The sequence below is a fragment of the Lagopus muta genome, chromosome Z (genome assembly GCF_023343835.1).
Source record: "Lagopus muta isolate bLagMut1 chromosome Z, bLagMut1 primary, whole genome shotgun sequence".
NCBI lineage: Eukaryota > Metazoa > Chordata > Aves > Galliformes > Phasianidae > Lagopus > Lagopus muta.
The window spans coordinates 11849630-11865769 of NC_064472.1; the positions used below are offsets into that span (position 1 = coordinate 11849630).

The 16140-nt window shown below is 42.5% G+C and overlaps 1 protein-coding gene across 3 annotated transcripts; it reads right to left on the bottom strand.

The window, feature by feature from the left end:
• Nucleotides 1-3700: 3700 nt before the first annotated feature.
• On the bottom strand, nucleotides 3701-15707 carry CAPSL (calcyphosine like). Of its 3 annotated transcripts, none has more exons than XM_048932028.1 (6): nucleotides 15579-15707; nucleotides 12090-12226; nucleotides 10682-10859; nucleotides 9702-9911; nucleotides 7380-7483; nucleotides 3701-3833 (listed from the first exon to the last, which is right to left on the bottom strand). In XM_048932028.1, the coding sequence occupies exons 2-5, from the start codon at nucleotides 12224-12226 to the stop codon at nucleotides 7382-7384; spliced, it is 627 nt and encodes a 208-aa protein (XP_048787985.1). In that variant the 5' UTR covers nucleotides 15579-15707; the 3' UTR covers nucleotides 3701-3833; nucleotides 7380-7381. The 3 variants fall into 3 exon arrangements, with proteins under 3 accessions (XP_048787985.1, XP_048787984.1, XP_048787983.1); XM_048932027.1 differs by having other exon boundaries at nucleotides 7343-7483; XM_048932026.1 differs by lacking the exon at nucleotides 3701-3833 and having other exon boundaries at nucleotides 3854-7483.
• Between the last annotated feature and the right edge of the window lie 433 nt (nucleotides 15708-16140).

Consider the following 16140-nt stretch of genomic DNA (forward strand, 5'->3'; position numbering starts at 1 on the left):
TCTGAGGGACTTCCCATGTGCTGCCACCGAGAGGACTGAGCCACTCCACTGTCCTTGTGGAGCACTGCACACTGCGGAGCACAAACTTGGAGACAAAGCTGCTACAGCCACGTGGCTGCATGATAGCCCAGCAGCGTGGCCAAGGGAAATCCAAGCCGCCTTGCTGTGCTCTGGGATTGAGGTTCACCAGACTGTGAAGTGCCAGCTCCTCTAGCTGCTTGAAATGACATGCCTATGTTCCCGGAGTATAAGGGCAAAAAGAGTCCTCCCTCATCCTCAAAGCTACCCAGACATTTTCCAACTGCTAATAACCACTGAGAAGCTGTTATATTTGACATAGTCTGCTGGAGAAAACCAATGCTTCCAGGACAGCTGTCTGCCACCCCCAGGTCTCTGCATGCACAATAGCATGGGGTTTGGCTCATGGAAGTGCAGTGACATTTGCAGAATTTTTTATTGCTGGGTCTCACCAAATTACACATTTATTAATACAGTAAAACAAGGTGAAAGCCCTGGACATTCATTTGCTTTATAATGCTTGTTTTGCATTAAAATAAATAGCTGCTGGTAATGCTCACACTGTGCAGACTTGCACAGTGCAACTGTAGAGAGAATGTGCTGGAAATATATCCTCTTCCAGTAACACAGTGACAAACAGAGGGGATATCCAGTACAGTATGTGCTGTGCTTGTTCTGAACTCAAACCTACGTTTTTAATGAATAAAATACCCATATCTATTTGCACTATTTACACAGTAAGTCACCCACATGTAACAGCCTTCCTGTTTGTCCAGAAAAGTACACTGCTTTTTAATACAGAAAGAGTGCTAGCAACTTGGTGTATATTTACTTTATCTGCTGAAATTGTTGTATTTTTCCAATGCAGTAGTCCTATTTTTTGCATAGCTGCTAATGTTTAAATATTCATTCTGTTCCTCATGTCTTATTTTATTTAATTAGATCACTTGTAACCTTGGATTTATAACATTTACTTATACTGTATTATATATACTGTATACTGTATATAACATTTACCTTACTGTATTAAAAGGACATCGCTATTTGCATGACATACTCATGTTGTTTTCAGTCTCCCTAAACGTATCTTGCTATATCAGCACTGAAATTAGAACAATTCCATGGGCTCTGTCCAGCTTCAGCCAGGAAAAATCCCAAATAATTCTGGATAGCTCAGAAGTGTCAAAGTGTGGAAGTAGTGCTTTATGGCTGCAGCCCCTCTGCCAGGGGCTCACAGCTGCTCTGAAAGCTAGAAGCATTGACCAAATCCCTGTGTGCAGCTGCAAGCCCTCACCAATAGCAACAGCAAAAGCAAAAACCCTCAGGTTTGTGATGGCGTGGGTGTGTGTACATTAAAGCAGAGTCTCATGTAGGTTGCACCCTCAGAGATGCTTCAGTTATGCTGCTGAATGCTGATAAATATGCAGCCAATAAAAACAAAGCAGTCTTTTGTCAGCACATTCACTGCACTATGGCTTTTTCTCATAAACATTATAAGCTAATTCACGTCAAATACATCGGTTACTTTATTCCAGATATGCATCTGGGTAGATGATGAAACAGAGAGTATTTTCCGGGATGAGCACAGCCAAATCAAGGGAGGTTTGCAGTAAGGTTTGCAAAGGACCCTGTCTCTCAGAAACAGCAGAGAAAACCTGAACCGCATCCATAGAATCACAGAATCACAAAATGGCAAAAGTTGGAAGGGATGTTAAAGCCCACCTGTTTCCAAATCCCGCTGCAAGCAGGGCTGCCCCCCACCAGCTCAGGCTGCCCAGGCCCTCATCCAGCTGAGCCTTGAGCACCTCCAGGGATGGGGCACTACAGCTCTCTGAGCAGCAATATCAGTGCCTCATCACCCTCTGAGTAAACAACTTCTTCCTAATATCTAATCTAAATCTCCCCTCTTTTAATTTAAAGCCATTCCCCCTTGTCCTGTCACCATTGGACCAGGTAAGAAGTCAGTCCCTTTCAGCTTATAAGCTCCTTTCAAGTACTAGAAGGCTATTATCAGGCCTCCCCAAAACCTTATCCAGGCTGAACAAGCCCAGCTCCCTCATCCTGTCTTCATAGCAGAAATGCTCCAGTCTTCTGAGCATCTTTGTGACCCTCCTCTGAACCCACTCTAACTTCTGCCCAGTCAGTAACAACAGCCTGGTCACTGCAGCAGTCCTGCCAGGCTGAGCTCACACCAGCCCCGAGTCCCTCCAGGAGAATGCTGCGTGGGGATTAGCTCCCTCTGCAGCATGCAGAGACCAGCAGTTCTCCCTCAGATTTGACTGTAGTCTGAACAGTGGGATATGAATCTCTTGAAAAAATCAGTCACTGGCTATTTTGCTGGTTCTGGGTCATGATAAAATAGCAGTCCCATTTTCAGTATTCCTGAACATCACGTGCTATTCTACAGTCACTGAGGTAAATATGTGTATAAAATTGCTCACTAACTTACAGAGTTTTTCTAGAAGAAAAAAAAAAAGAGAGAAATACAACTAAGCACTATACAAGATGCACCACCCACACTCTTGGTCTACAGACAGCTTGTAGATACGCAATGTATATGTGAAAGTCGGGTCTGAGTGATTTCCTTACTTTACAAGGCAGCATTTCCCCCTATTGCTGTTCCCAGGTCCATGTCAACACCTGCATACCATCCGGCTCCTCTTTCACATCCTGCATGCCCCCTTCTCAAAAGCACAACCTTTCTCACCCACGCCTTCTACATCCTGCGCTTGAACTCAGCTGCACACACTGTCTGCAGAGAGCCAGACTACCCCGTACTGTGTGTCGGGGGCTGACAGCTGCTGTGTGTTGGAGCACTGGGCACCCCAGCTCCGAGTTCTTCCTGGGCTGATGGTATGGTGCAGCCACTCTCATTTCTATCCTCATCTTTCCACAGCTTCTTTGCATAATGCAAACAACTTCTAAGAGCACACACATTATCACCCCTGAAATAAAATGTCTTTTGTCAGTTCTAACAGAATTGCAGCCTAATCTTAATGAAGAAAAAAACGTTAATTATCTCTCAAGATGGTATTTGTTCTCTGCTGTGTTTGTTTACCAGATCTCTTCCACTTGTACATGTTCTTTGAAAATGACAATGAAGTGCAGGAAAATTTGACTTGTAGGGTTGTAACAGACCAACTAGGGGCTGACCAAGAGGAAGTAGGGGGACTGACTGCTCTGCTCCTCCTGGGCTAAGAATGGGCATGCATTGCCTGCATTTACACTGTGACCCTGTGGTGCAGTGGTGAGAAGGGCCGTACTCACTATTCTTCTAGCTTGAGCCAGTTATCAATTTGTTATGAGTTTATGAAGCTATCTTTTCAAACCCGCTAATGTGTAAAATAAAGGACACGCTATCTCTGTGAAAGCATTATTTTAGGGTCAGAGAGTTCCGCATTACTGTGATCACAAAGAATCCTGAATTAGCACTGCTGTGTCTAAGAGGATGTTTGCAAAATAAATTGAATATGTCAACACTCAGGAAAATAAGTGCTGATGCTGGGGAACACAGGTGGCCTTTTACACAAAGCTAGTCCTTCTCTGATAAGTGCCACTTGTTGATAGATGGAACCACAGGGATATGTATGGGACACTGCTGGTGCCACCACTTCATGCTGCTCACAAATTCTTTTCAGACCAGAAGGAGGAAAAAACACAACAAACAGAGAAGTGTTTCACTTCTTTATAGTCTCTGCTTCCCAATAGGTTGAGGCAAATGGAATAAAAAGTCAGTTTCCATTGTTAAAACAAAGTAGGCACTGCTGTCCACAGAGGCACTCACTCCAGAGGAGTAGCTCTTCATCTTTCGTAACCTAGGAACGAGAAAAGCAGAGTTTAGAATGTACGATGGCTCTAGACTGCAGCCCGCAGGTGTTTGTGTAGCACATGCCCTTTTCTTTTTTCTTTTTTTTCTTATTTTCTTTTTTTTTAGCTGTTTTCACAGAATTCTGATGTTTGGTCAGACTGTCCTGACCTAACATCAGGTTGCACTCCTCAGCAAGCTCTCACAGTGCACCTACTCCAGTGACTCTGACGCGGAGGTGGATTGAGCTTCCTGTGTTCAGGGAAAAACTGCTGGAAAAATGAATCTAAGAAAGGTATTCTGACTATAGCTAAATAGTGACAGCACAGTTTGGGTGCTATGATGAAACTATGTTATTCCAACACTAGCACCATCACCAGATGAATGTAAAAAACCCCTAAGGGCAGTCAAGCAAGTGAAAATGAGAACCAAAGAAAAAGTGCATTGGTAGGGCTACAGGAAAAAACCTGTGCTATAGGGTCAGACCTTGTTCTGGAAGAGCTCATATCATAGGAAAAGCCACAGAAAGTGGGCATCTGGCAATGGCATCAGGCTTTCTGCTCTACCGTGTGCAGATGAACGTGCTACTGCTGCTGCTCCTGGCATAGATCTGGGCATGCCCAGCTGAAATCACTGGTCTCACGTCAGCAGGGTGGCACAGCTCTGTTCTGCCCTCTGTTGCTGCACAGTTGCTCCCATGATGGCTTTCATAGAGCAGTGTGAGCAGCTGGTTTCATCTGCATCAGCCTCAGCCATTTCCATCTGTCTCTGCAACTCTGTGCAGTGCACCAACAATGCCAGCCAGCTCTGCCAGTGCAATCAGTGGCCATATATGTGTATATGTGCTAAGTAAGCATACTGTGTTCTGGTTGCCTAAACCAGAAACTCATGTTGAGGGAGGGAAATGTGAGCCAAACAGCTGTGGATCAGAGCGAGCCAAAAAGCTCCCCTCCAGGAACAAAAACACAAAGCCACTAAACCACACTGGGGCAAAACCAACATTAAGTCATGAGTGAACAGGCAAGCGCAGCCTCAGCCTAGGAAGGACGAAAGGGAGAGCGTGAGCCTTGTATTGGCCTGCAAGGTCATGAAGATGCTCTGATAGCTCAGGCAGAAGAGACCAGGAGGAGCAGACAAAACTTTTGCAGCAAGGCTGGAACCAAAATCATCACTTCTGGTGTGGCCCTTCAGCCGTGCAGGCTCAGATGTTCCTATGGTTTATACCATCCTGTTTAGCATTGGTTGCACAATCAGAAAGAAGAAATAAAATGTTCAAGCATGAAGCACCAACCGAGATCTGACAATCTTGATGGCAGCGCCTGATATGGTCGCGTGCATTGCCACCTATCTCCCAACATCTGCTGGGTGCACCGTGCAGCCCTGGGCTGGCAGGACAGCCTGCATGCATCTGTATCTGCAGCATACGTACCCAGCACACAGCAACCTGCAGCTGAGCAAATTGGGAAAGCCACACGGGCATTCTCCTGAAGTTGCTGAGGAATGTGCCCTGTGGGTGATGAGCAGGGAGGTGGGAGAGCAGAGTCAGATGCTACAAAAAAGCATCACTATTCTGAGCTCAGCTCAAAATCCTCCTTCCACCAAATCCTGCTTTCTTGATAAGTAATTTCAATTTGGGGTGAAGGGGTTAGTATTGGGAAGAGAAGCAGGCTGGGAGTAATGGTTATTCAGATTTAAACTTCCATTACCCCCAATTAAATGTCAGCTCAATAAATCATAGTTGAGTCTGAAACCGCAAGCTAGCAGGTCAGGAGGAAATAATGCCTTTATTTTGTGATGCCTGCAGTCTGTTAACATTACTTTCTTTTCATTTAAAACAGAAGATAGCTAACATGACACAATGCCCTGTTCTGGAGCCAATTAATAAATGAAAATGAAACAGACTGCACATAAGCTGCCAGGATGTGTAAAGCCTCTATTTCACTGCAAGTTTATTTTTCATACAAGATATACTGGCACCTCAGTAGCGTTCCAGTAAGTAACGACTCTTCATACGGTTAATGTCAGTCACAAAGAGACACTTTACACAAGGTAACAGCATTAGCTAGTGTACAGATATCTGGAGGCTTGCAGATCACAGAAAACAATTGAGTTTGTACAGCCCTTAGTCAGGAGCTGCAAACTGCTATGGCTTCTACTGAGGTAATGGCTAAAAAAAAACACAATCAGAGCTTGCACAGAACCAGAGCACTCAGGGCTGCAGTACCCAAACTTCTAGCAATCTAGACTAAGTATGAGCAGAGACTTTTCATTCAGACTCATCTGAAAGTACAGTGTGTAAGTCTATACTGCTTTTAGCTTGCTACCAGCCTGAAACAGAGTAAATGCTGCTGTGCACAAACCATTTACTCTGAGCAGCAACAGCTCAATCTGGCAGAAAAGCAGCATGACATCAGGGAAATAGAAGACAAATGGAAAAGAAATCAAGGCAGGAATAATTAGATACATTAGATACATTCCCCCTCCCCAGATGCCACTTTTGAAAATGTTTCCTCATTGTGCCATTTCCCCACTCGCTGTGTGGGGAGAGGCCATCAAATCTCAGAACACAGGCAGTCCCACTGGTGTGGATGGGACAACAGGAAAAGCATCAGTTCCCATCCTCTATACAGCATCAGAAACAAAAGATGATACGACAGTTTTAAGTTCTTAAGATCCCAGAAAATTTCCTGAAGTCATGAGCTTGGTCATAACCCAGTACAAGCATAAAAAGCAGTAAGCAACTTTTGGTGTTGGTGTGTACGGACAACAAGCACACAGCTGGTAAACGTTCCAGGAACAGAGAGAAGAAAACACTATAACACAATTTTATCCTTTAAAGCAAACCATTAGTTTTCAGAGTACAAAAAGAAAGAAACCAAAGGCAGGGAAACAACCAACAGATCCACACAGGTTTCAAGCAACAGGTGTGCAAGAAACATGGATGCACATTGAGCGTTATTGGTTGTAAGTCGTGGAAAAATCAGGGTTTTAAAGACACTTAAAACTGCTCCATGTCTCTCCTGCTTGATTTGTTCCCTCTCCAGCTTCTGACACTCCAAGGTGAGCAATCATCTATCCTGCTGGTGAGAGCTGAGAAACCAGGAGATGTTGCAGGAGAGGAATGGTGGCCCTCCAGCCTGCATCAAGGATGCTGGTCCCTGCTAGGACACTGTCACTGGTTTTGCGTCAGGCCATCACCCTTTCAGAACATCTCATTTTCCTCCTCTTATATCCTTTGCCTAGCAGAGATGGAGGGGGAAAAACTGTGACATGTGAAAAAAGCAGCTCATCTCAGGAAAGAGAAGATATGTCAGGGATGCAGGTAGAAAAGAGACAGATCTGCACAGTGGCTGGATGCCAGATCTACTCTCTGATTGTGCTGTCCATCCTCTGAGGCTCAGCCTAACAAAACATCTGGGAATTGCTTCTGTAGATTGAATGTAATTGGCACAGTTACGGGAAGTTGCTGTTTTGGAAAATGAGCATGTTGTTTGCATACATTTAATCATGGGAACCTACAAAATATGGAAATAAAGTCTCGTTCATTTAATCATACAATCAGAGTTTCCAAGCATTCTTCATCATGATGATAAAATAGACATCGGTGTCTATTGAGGCGCTGACTCCTGCATAGTAGTTCATGAATTCTTCTGTTGTGACCTGGGACAAGAGAATTTAAAATAGAAAAATAAACATGTATTTTTTCCAAAGTAGAGTAATTAAAACCAAATACTGGGAAAAAAACCATAAATAAAACCCAATACCTGACATTTTGCATTGTTCGTAGTGAAAAGGGACCCAACAGGAGGAATTAAGACAGTGAAAATTTGTAGAGAATCAAATCTATAAGAGCTCCTTCAAGAACACTTGGATGCAGATTAAATGCGCACAGTTAAATTAATCTCATCAGGAACCAAAGTTAAAATTAGCGCTGCCCATGAAGACAAATGTTTTAATCAGATTTTTTTCCAAGAATACTATCACATCGTTCTTTGCATTATCATTAATGAAAGTAGATTGGGTTTCTGGTGCAACCCAGATACAGACAGGAGCTTTACACTCCTTCAACAGAGAGAAAATGTCGGTGCTCCATGCAAATCTCATTTAAAGAACCAAACATTTTTTCAAATACTGAAGAGATTTTAATGAATTTAATGGGTATTTGGAGGATGAAAATTCTGCATATCTCTTGTGATATCATAACTCTTGAACCATAGGGGTTATTCTTTGAACAAAACATCACACAGAAAAATATTTGCTCCTATAGTATCGTGTATTTCAGAGCTAAGCAAAATATTACAAACAGAAACAGCAAAGCCTACAGCCTGTCCTAACCGTACAAATGAACACAAACTTCCCTGACCATGTCTGTGTCAGAGGCATCCAGCAAGATCACAATGAAGAGTACCTTCATAGCAAATATTTAGCCTTGGGGCATTTCAGCTGAAAGCCTTTTAGGTGTCCTCAGTTCATAGAGGGGCCATTAGTGACCTCCATTCTGGCACAGGAAGCTAACAGTTCTCAGAAGACACTGCAATCTAGCTACCTAGCGTCAGATTGTTGAACAAGACATGAGATATCAGAGTAACTTTTCTTTAAGTTCAAACGCTATGGTATTTTTGAGAAGCAAGGCATTGGTGAAGCTTATTGGAAGCACTCAGTTTATCAAGGACCAATCTTGTTTAACGTATTCATTTATGACCTTTGGTGCAAAAAGTGGGAATATTTTGCTGGAGTTTGCTATATATCACCAGAGCTGCAGGAAAGGGACAATTCACACAGTGGTATTTCTGAGAGTGCCAAAGAAGAAAAAGGTTTGAAATTGAGCTCTACAAAGTGAAAAGTGTTCCCCAAGGGAAATAAAAGCAATCACCTCTCAACCAGCTGAGAACCTGCCTATTGGAAGCCTGCCTATTTGTGTGTTTGCAGCCTGGATGGCCAGCAGTACTCTGGGCTGCATCAATAGAGTGGTGGCAGCAAGGAGACAGAGTGGAGTGTTCCCCTCTGCTCTGCCCTCCTGAGGCCCCATCTGTAGTAGGGCATCCAGGACAGGGGCTCCGAGCAAGAGAAAGGTGGAGCTGTTGGAGCAGGCCCAGAAGAGGCAACAAAGATGATCACAGGGCTAGAGTATCTCCACTATGAAAATAGGCTTAGTTTGGAGAAGAGAATGTTCCAGGGAGACCTGACTGTACTTTCAGTACTTAACAGAGACTAATAAACTGGGAGGGGAGCTATTTTCACATGGTCTAATAGTGACAGGACAAGGAGGAATGGCTTTAAACTAAAAGAGAGGAGATGTACACGTGACAGAAGGAAGAAATTCTTTACTCAAGTGGTGGTGAGGCACTGGCACAGGCTGCCCAAAGAAGCTTCCCTTTCACCAACACCCTGTGGATAAATCTGTCACTATTACAGACTGACTTTCAAGTAAAGCATGATAGCATTTACAGGTGCTAGAGAAGTGCTAACTGTAAAGTATTTCACCTATTAGGATACCTGCTTTTGAGCTGGATCTCGGTTTATTTTCCCTAAAAAGTAAAAGTTCCTCCAATTTCTGTGGATTTTGAAAATTAGCAATTGAGTGGGATAGTTTGAAGAAATAATATATGAAAATAGATCTATAGAAGCTACAAGCTCATAAATGTAATCACACACCCATCTTTTCATCTTCTGCCAAACCCCTTTCCTCTCAGTGACTCAGCAAGATGCACCAACAGTTCTACTCAGAGGTTTCATTGTACTGTACTCCATGTATGTGACACAAACGAATGTTTGGTAGTGGCCACAGTCCTAAATGGTACCTAGTACGTTTAATAATTTAATTCAAATTGTGACTCAGCTGGTGATTTCATGGCCTTACATTAGGTGTTTCACTTACCTTCCCATCTTTGTCATAAGGTGAATCAAAATTATCCAGAAAGGCCCTAAAAACTTGATCTTCTGTCCAGTCTCCGTTTTGGTATTTGGGATGGTGCTTTGCATTATATACTCCCCGTAAGTCTTCAATTGTGATGACACCATCTCCAGTTTTATCTAACTTCCTAAATGCCTGCATGATGATCTCTTTTCTGGCATTTGACATTGGAGGCTGTAAAGAATCAACAGATTAATATTCTATAGTAAAAATATAGGAACAAAAAATCATTCAAGGCCCATGGGATAACAAAATGTTGACAAATTATGTTGCCCATGACATAGGAAGAGCAATGTATCATCAAAAAACTGGTTTGACAGAGTTTAATTACTGTCTATCAGTAGGATAGGCAATGGAAAAAAAAGAGACAAAATGCTTTCTAGAATATTTCTACCAATTTCAAATATTTATACCATCAGTAAACACTAATTATTTTCTTTCTAAATTGTTGAGACTTCAGCAGAGTAGGGGCTCCAACCAGAAACGGTCTCACTGTGGCCCCAGACGTCTAGCTGATGTTATGAGGAGGAGATACGGTATAAAACGATGCTTAGGTAAGTGAGATTAACAAGTTAAAATACATATGTATTCAGACTACAGAATAGGAACTGATGTACCCAAATCAAGACAGCAATTCATAATGATCTATAGTAACCTTTTATTTATAAGGAGGCTTAGGCTTTGCCAATAAATAGCAATTATGTCTAAGACTCTGCCAACCACAGACGGGTCATTTGTGGCAATTTTCTTTTTCACATATTTAGATGAAAATGGAATATTTTGACATCTCAAGAGTTACAGACACATAGAGTACATCTATAGATTTTGCTAATTACTAATTAGTCATTAACTACAGTGCTGTGATTTGCTAGTTCTAATCAAGTTTAGCTAATGAGAAATCAGGACAAATTTAATGCAGTAATGACATAAATTCTCAGACTTACTCTCAGTGTAACAAGAAATTCATCAAAATCAATTGTTCCGCTGCCATCTTTATCAAATATCTGGAAAATCTCTTGTGCTTCTTCCTTGTCTATCATCATAGCATAATCATTTAATCCTTTCACAAATTCTTTGAAATCAAGGGTCCTGCTGTTGTCATCATCCATAATCTGAAATACTCTGTGGAAAACATGCAAATTGAGAAGAACAGAAAGGAGAATTTAGAGGACACTGCAAAGGTTTATCACTGAGCTGGAGAATGGTACTGTCAAAGAGTCACGTGAAGTTTCAGCTGGTCATGTGTGGTCCCACTTGTGTCTAAGAGGGACAAGGAGGGGGTTTCAGGGCATGACCCCGTTCCCCCTCCCTAGGGTGGGTTGTCTACAGAAGGGTCTGGGTGCCCCTCATAGGCTAAGCAGTTGACAGACCATTAAACAAGGGCAGTCACAGCCCAAGGAATGCAAGGACATTTCACATTCCACTACTCTCTAGGGAAAGCATTATGGATTTTGGGAAAGCACTTTCCTTTGGGGGATTCATGATACTCAGTACTTCACCAGGTGAGCAAATCAGCCCTGTCTCCCAAAGCAGGGCTCTGTGGGTTGTAGCATTTGCATGAGAAGTGGCAAACACGGCTTCTGCTCAGACTGCTGCTGGCCAAAGAGCAAGGTTTGTCCCAAATGGTTCAGGAGTACTTACTGCAAAAGCAAGGAATTCAAATCTTCAGTGGGTGAAGATTTTGAGGACCAAAGTTGGTCCTTAGAATTTGGGCATGGGCAGAAAAAGAGCCAGTTGAATGGGATGAAAATCCCTAATTTCTTCTCCATATCTAGTCTGGGGATCTAGACACACTAGAGTGTCTTGGGGATTCACTTCTCACATGAAACAAGAGATCAGAGTGGAGTGATGTGCTTTCCAGGTGCAAACAACTGCACATGGCATGCAAATCACAGCTGTACTTTATGGGTGCAGTGAAGATTTCTATTGTACAACTCAGCAGGGCAAGAATTTCAACAAAGATATGAGATTGGTAACTTTAACTAGAGGATAATTCAGGTTGAACAAGACATCTGGAAGTGTCTCATGCAGCCTTACACTGAAAGCAGTGTTAAATTCAAAGCTAAGCCAGGTTTCTCAGTGCTTTGTCCAGATGGGTTTTGGAATACTCCAAAGATGGAAGTTCTGCACTGTCTTCTAATGCTTAACCGTGCTTATGGTGAAACAGCTTTTCCGAATATTCATCTGGAATTTCCTTCATATCAATTTGGCTGTTGACTCTCACCCATCTCTGGATACTCAATGAAGAACCTCCCTCTTTTATCCTATAACCACCCTTTTGCTACTTATGGCTAGGGCCTCCTGCAGCTAAAACTATTAGGTTTAACAAAGAAATTAACTTATTAGACTCACTTGCCAAGTCCTTTGATGCCCGCAGACCCTCTTGCTAAGCACTTCAGTCGAAGTCTTTCTACAGGGTCAGTGGTTTTGGACAGACTCCTTTTGGCCTGGATTGCCATCTCTCGGTCATGCCTTGCTGTGCCTGGCATCTGAAAGATAAAGGCTCTCAAAGAGACTGGATTCTTACACACAACACACTGTATTTAAGCCAGTCAATATATAGAGCATTCCAAATCTCTCACTTGTAAAATGCTGGCAGCACTTTCATGAGGACTCCTTTCCACCCCCTATTTCCCTTCTTTTATCCTTTATCCTCTTAGTAAAATCCTTTACTAAGAAAAAGAAATTACTGAAGGAACTACTCATAATCTTTTCACTAGTGAAAATGATCGCTTTGACCTGTGCTTCATGAGCTAGCAAACGTGAAAGGAGAGCTCAGACAACCACACTGCAATTGTAACCCAGATACAAATGGGAAAGGGTGGGTAAAAGTTGGCTTGACCTACAGTGTATGAGCTTGCTGAAAGCTGGTGGGCACAGCAAGGCGAACACTGCAGCCACTGCACCTCCTGCATCTCACTGGGCCTCTTCAGTCTTGTGGTCTGGTCAGTGTTCTCAACCCAAATTGTTCTGTATGAGGACTGTCTTCTTGTCTGTATGTTGTTCTCTGTGCTGATTCTCGAGAGAGCATCTGAAGCCCATGTGGGCAGTAGAAACATATGTGAGCTCAGGTCCCTATCCTCATACAATGCATCCACTCCTTACACGCAGCAATGGCTACAATGGCTTATTGTGGTGTGTGTGTTGATTTCAGACCTCACCAGCTGGGCTTAAAAAAAAAAACAACAACCAAACAAAAAACAACAATTAGAGCAAACATTTTTGATCCACTTTTAGCATAATTGAGAAATTCAGTGTGAAAGAAAAGAGATAGTTGTCAGCTTTTGCTTCATCCAGAAAGAGCAAAGTTCTCCCAGGAGCTCATTAATGAGTGACCAGGAAGGCCTTTCAGCTATGTGAAGTCAGCAGTCAAAAATGTTTTCTGCAGACAATGACCTGTCCTTAATGGATGTTTCTATCCAGCAAGAATAAAAAATACAGTGAGTTTACATCAATACTGCACAAACCATATTTTCCTTCATTGTCTATATACTACATCACACATATATTGTACTATACATATATCTATTAATAGTGTGCACAACTATTTATAGTGTGAGGATGGTTAGACCCTGGAACAGGCTTCCCAAGACAACAGGCACTGAATTGTCAGTCAGAGTTCAAGAAGTGTCTGATTTTTGGGAAGTCTCATATGGAGTAAGGAGTTGGACTCAATGAGTCTTCTGTGTCTCTTCCAACTGAAGATACTCTATGATTCTTAAACATGTGCTGGTTTCCTGTGCCATACAGCAGCATGTTTTTGAGAATCCTCTCTCTGCATTCAGTAAACACAGAAAAGCTGAAATATAAATATGTAAATATAATCCACATATAAAAAGATGTATGTATGTGTATATGTATATGCATATATATGTATATATATATATATAATTGCTCACAGTCATTGGGTTTGGATTTTGTGTGGTCCTGTGTGGAGCCAGGGGTTAGACTTGATCCTTGTGGGTCCATTCCAACTCAGTGATACTCTCTATATAAGTATAAAGATGTAAACATGAGTCTGATCCATAGTAGCACGTCTGCCACTTCCTTATTTCTGTTGGCAGCTGCTTTAATGCTAAAGATAAATTTTCTAAGACTGTTAAAAGATCATTTTAAGAATTACTGTAAGAAAAGAGCTCCTGAATCATGGCATGGATTGAACATTCACAGCAATTCACATGCTCTCTCCTCTGCTTTCATTCTGCTTTCCATATATACTACTTCTTCCAAGAAATCCTCTCTTTGCAGCCTGTCCTGTGAAATAAAGAGCGAGTGCAATATGTGATCATGTCTGTGCTAGACACAAGTGACAAAATCTACGTTATTCAGCAGGAGCAGGATCTGACCGCTGTCTCTGAGACGACAAGAGTTACAGAGCCTACACACAATTAAGCACTGCAGTGCAAAGCCGGAGGTGCAGGTTGGTTTTGTCCCTTCTTTGCAACAGCGTCACATTATTGTTGGAGATGGAGATAGAATAAAACACTTAAATGCAGTAAGAGATCAAAACAGCACAATTCTAGAGGGATTTGTCACCAGTGACACTGCTCTCCAGAGGGCACAAAGCTCTTCCCAATCTATTCTCCTCTGTTTCTTTTTTGTTTACTAACTCCAAGCAGCTCTTCCTGCAGGTTGATTTTAACCTATCTATCTCTCCCAATGCACTGAACAAGAGAACTGATGTATACATATAGCACAGTGTGTGCCAGGGGCACACTACAGGGCATTTACAGAATAACCACTGCAAAAACAATTTTTTTTATTAACTGAGGCCCTCTTTTGGCTCTAACATAAAAGAGTTACGCAGAGGGTCGGGATTTTTTGACTGTGACAATTCACCATGTACCTTCCAAATGTGTTATGCATTAATAATCACAAATAAAACAAGAAAAGATATTAACTGCAATTTTATATATTTATAATTCCAATACTTTCTGAGATCATCAGACATATCCCACTGTGAAATGAAAAAGAGTCTGGTTAACTTAATTAAATGCTGGACAGTCCTGTTTTGCCACAGCTTGGCTACAAGCAGTCACAGAACTGAGCATTGTTTGTTTCCACGGGCAATGTTGTGTTGTGCATGCTGGACTACAGTGACTGCATTTCCTAACAGAAATGAAACCTGATATATTGGGTTCAGAAAACCTCAGGTTGTTCAGCACCCAGATCCTCTTACATCCCTTTTGCACCTGTAGCTTACATCTGGAAAGAGCCAGATGTAACCAAAATGACATTACGGCTCTGTGCCACTCATTTACACATCATCCTTCAGCTGAGCCTAAGAGCTTTCTTGGAAAATTCAAGCCTTATTTTCCCCAAGAAACACCTAAGCATGGCAGATACAAAGCCACTCTGGATTTCTGTCATTCTGAAAGTGCCTGTCCTGGCCAAAATCCCAAGTCGCACAGTACACTTGAGAAAAGATATCAGAGTCTGGTGATCAACTTAAGCAGCTTAAACTAATTGCATGTGTTTGGAATTTTTTCTAACAATTTCATTACATTATTACAAACATGAAAATAGCACAACTATTTGGTGACTACCCAAACATGAAACAAAAAATTGGTTTTCCAACCCCAGCAACCCTTCTGTAGCAAGCTGCAGCCTCCCCTCTGCCTCTGCCTGATTCCAGAAGCATCCAGTTCCCTTCTGGCAAGTTTGGCATTGCTATTCTGTGCACACATGTATGTATCTCTCTCTATATAAAATAAATATATGATGTATATATATGATACATATAGATCTGTATGTAAAATAAGTTGCTCTTGGCTGAGACCCAAGCTCTGCAGATCAGAGAAACTCATAATGAGCCAGCAAACAGAATAGAAAACTTTTTACCTGCAATGCTATGTTGCACGTGGGATACCACTTGGGTTTCGGGGCTGTGAATGCAAGGAACCCCGGCTGCTCCCAGGCTCTCACCCAACAAGCAGAGGGCACACAGGTCCAGGCTCACAGTAGGGCTTCCTCATCCATCTCATTTTACTTGTTTACACTGCCAGTTCCCCCCCCGTTCCCCCCCCCTTTTTGGGAGGCCTGGAGTTTACCAGCCAGTCTCCAGGGTGATAGTGGTGCTGCAGCAGGCCCAACCTGCAATGACGCTGCTTCCCCAGACAATTGCTGGCACCCCTTTACTTAACCTGATTTTAAATGGAAACCTTCATCCTCGTCCCTGCCCAGTAGTGCTGAGCAGGGGCTATCCAAAGACTACAAGGTTGCTTAGAGCACCATTCCATTGAAGAAAGGCTGAGGCAGCTTGGCTTGCTCAGCCTAGAGAAAGGCAGGCTCTGGGAGATCGCATTGCAGCTTTCCAATACTTAAAGGGAGCTTAGAAACGAGACAGAGAGTGTCTTTTACCTGCTTTGATAGTGATAGGACAAAGGGGGACAGTTTTAAGCTA

What these genes read in the sequence shown, in the direction of transcription:
- CAPSL (XM_048932028.1), bottom strand. Translation starts at nt 12,226, where the DNA reads ATGCCAGGCACAGCAAGGCATGACCGAGAGATGGCAATCCAGGCCAAA. An exon ending in AATTTCTTGTTACACTGAGA is followed by an intron (nt 9,912 to 10,681) that starts GTAAGTCTGAGA and finishes GATTCTTTACAG; the next exon opens with CCTCCAATGTCAAATGCCAG. An exon ending in CTTATGACAAAGATGGGAAG is followed by an intron (nt 7,484 to 9,701) that starts GTAAGTGAAACA and finishes CTCTTGTCCCAG; the next exon opens with GTCACAACAGAAGAATTCAT.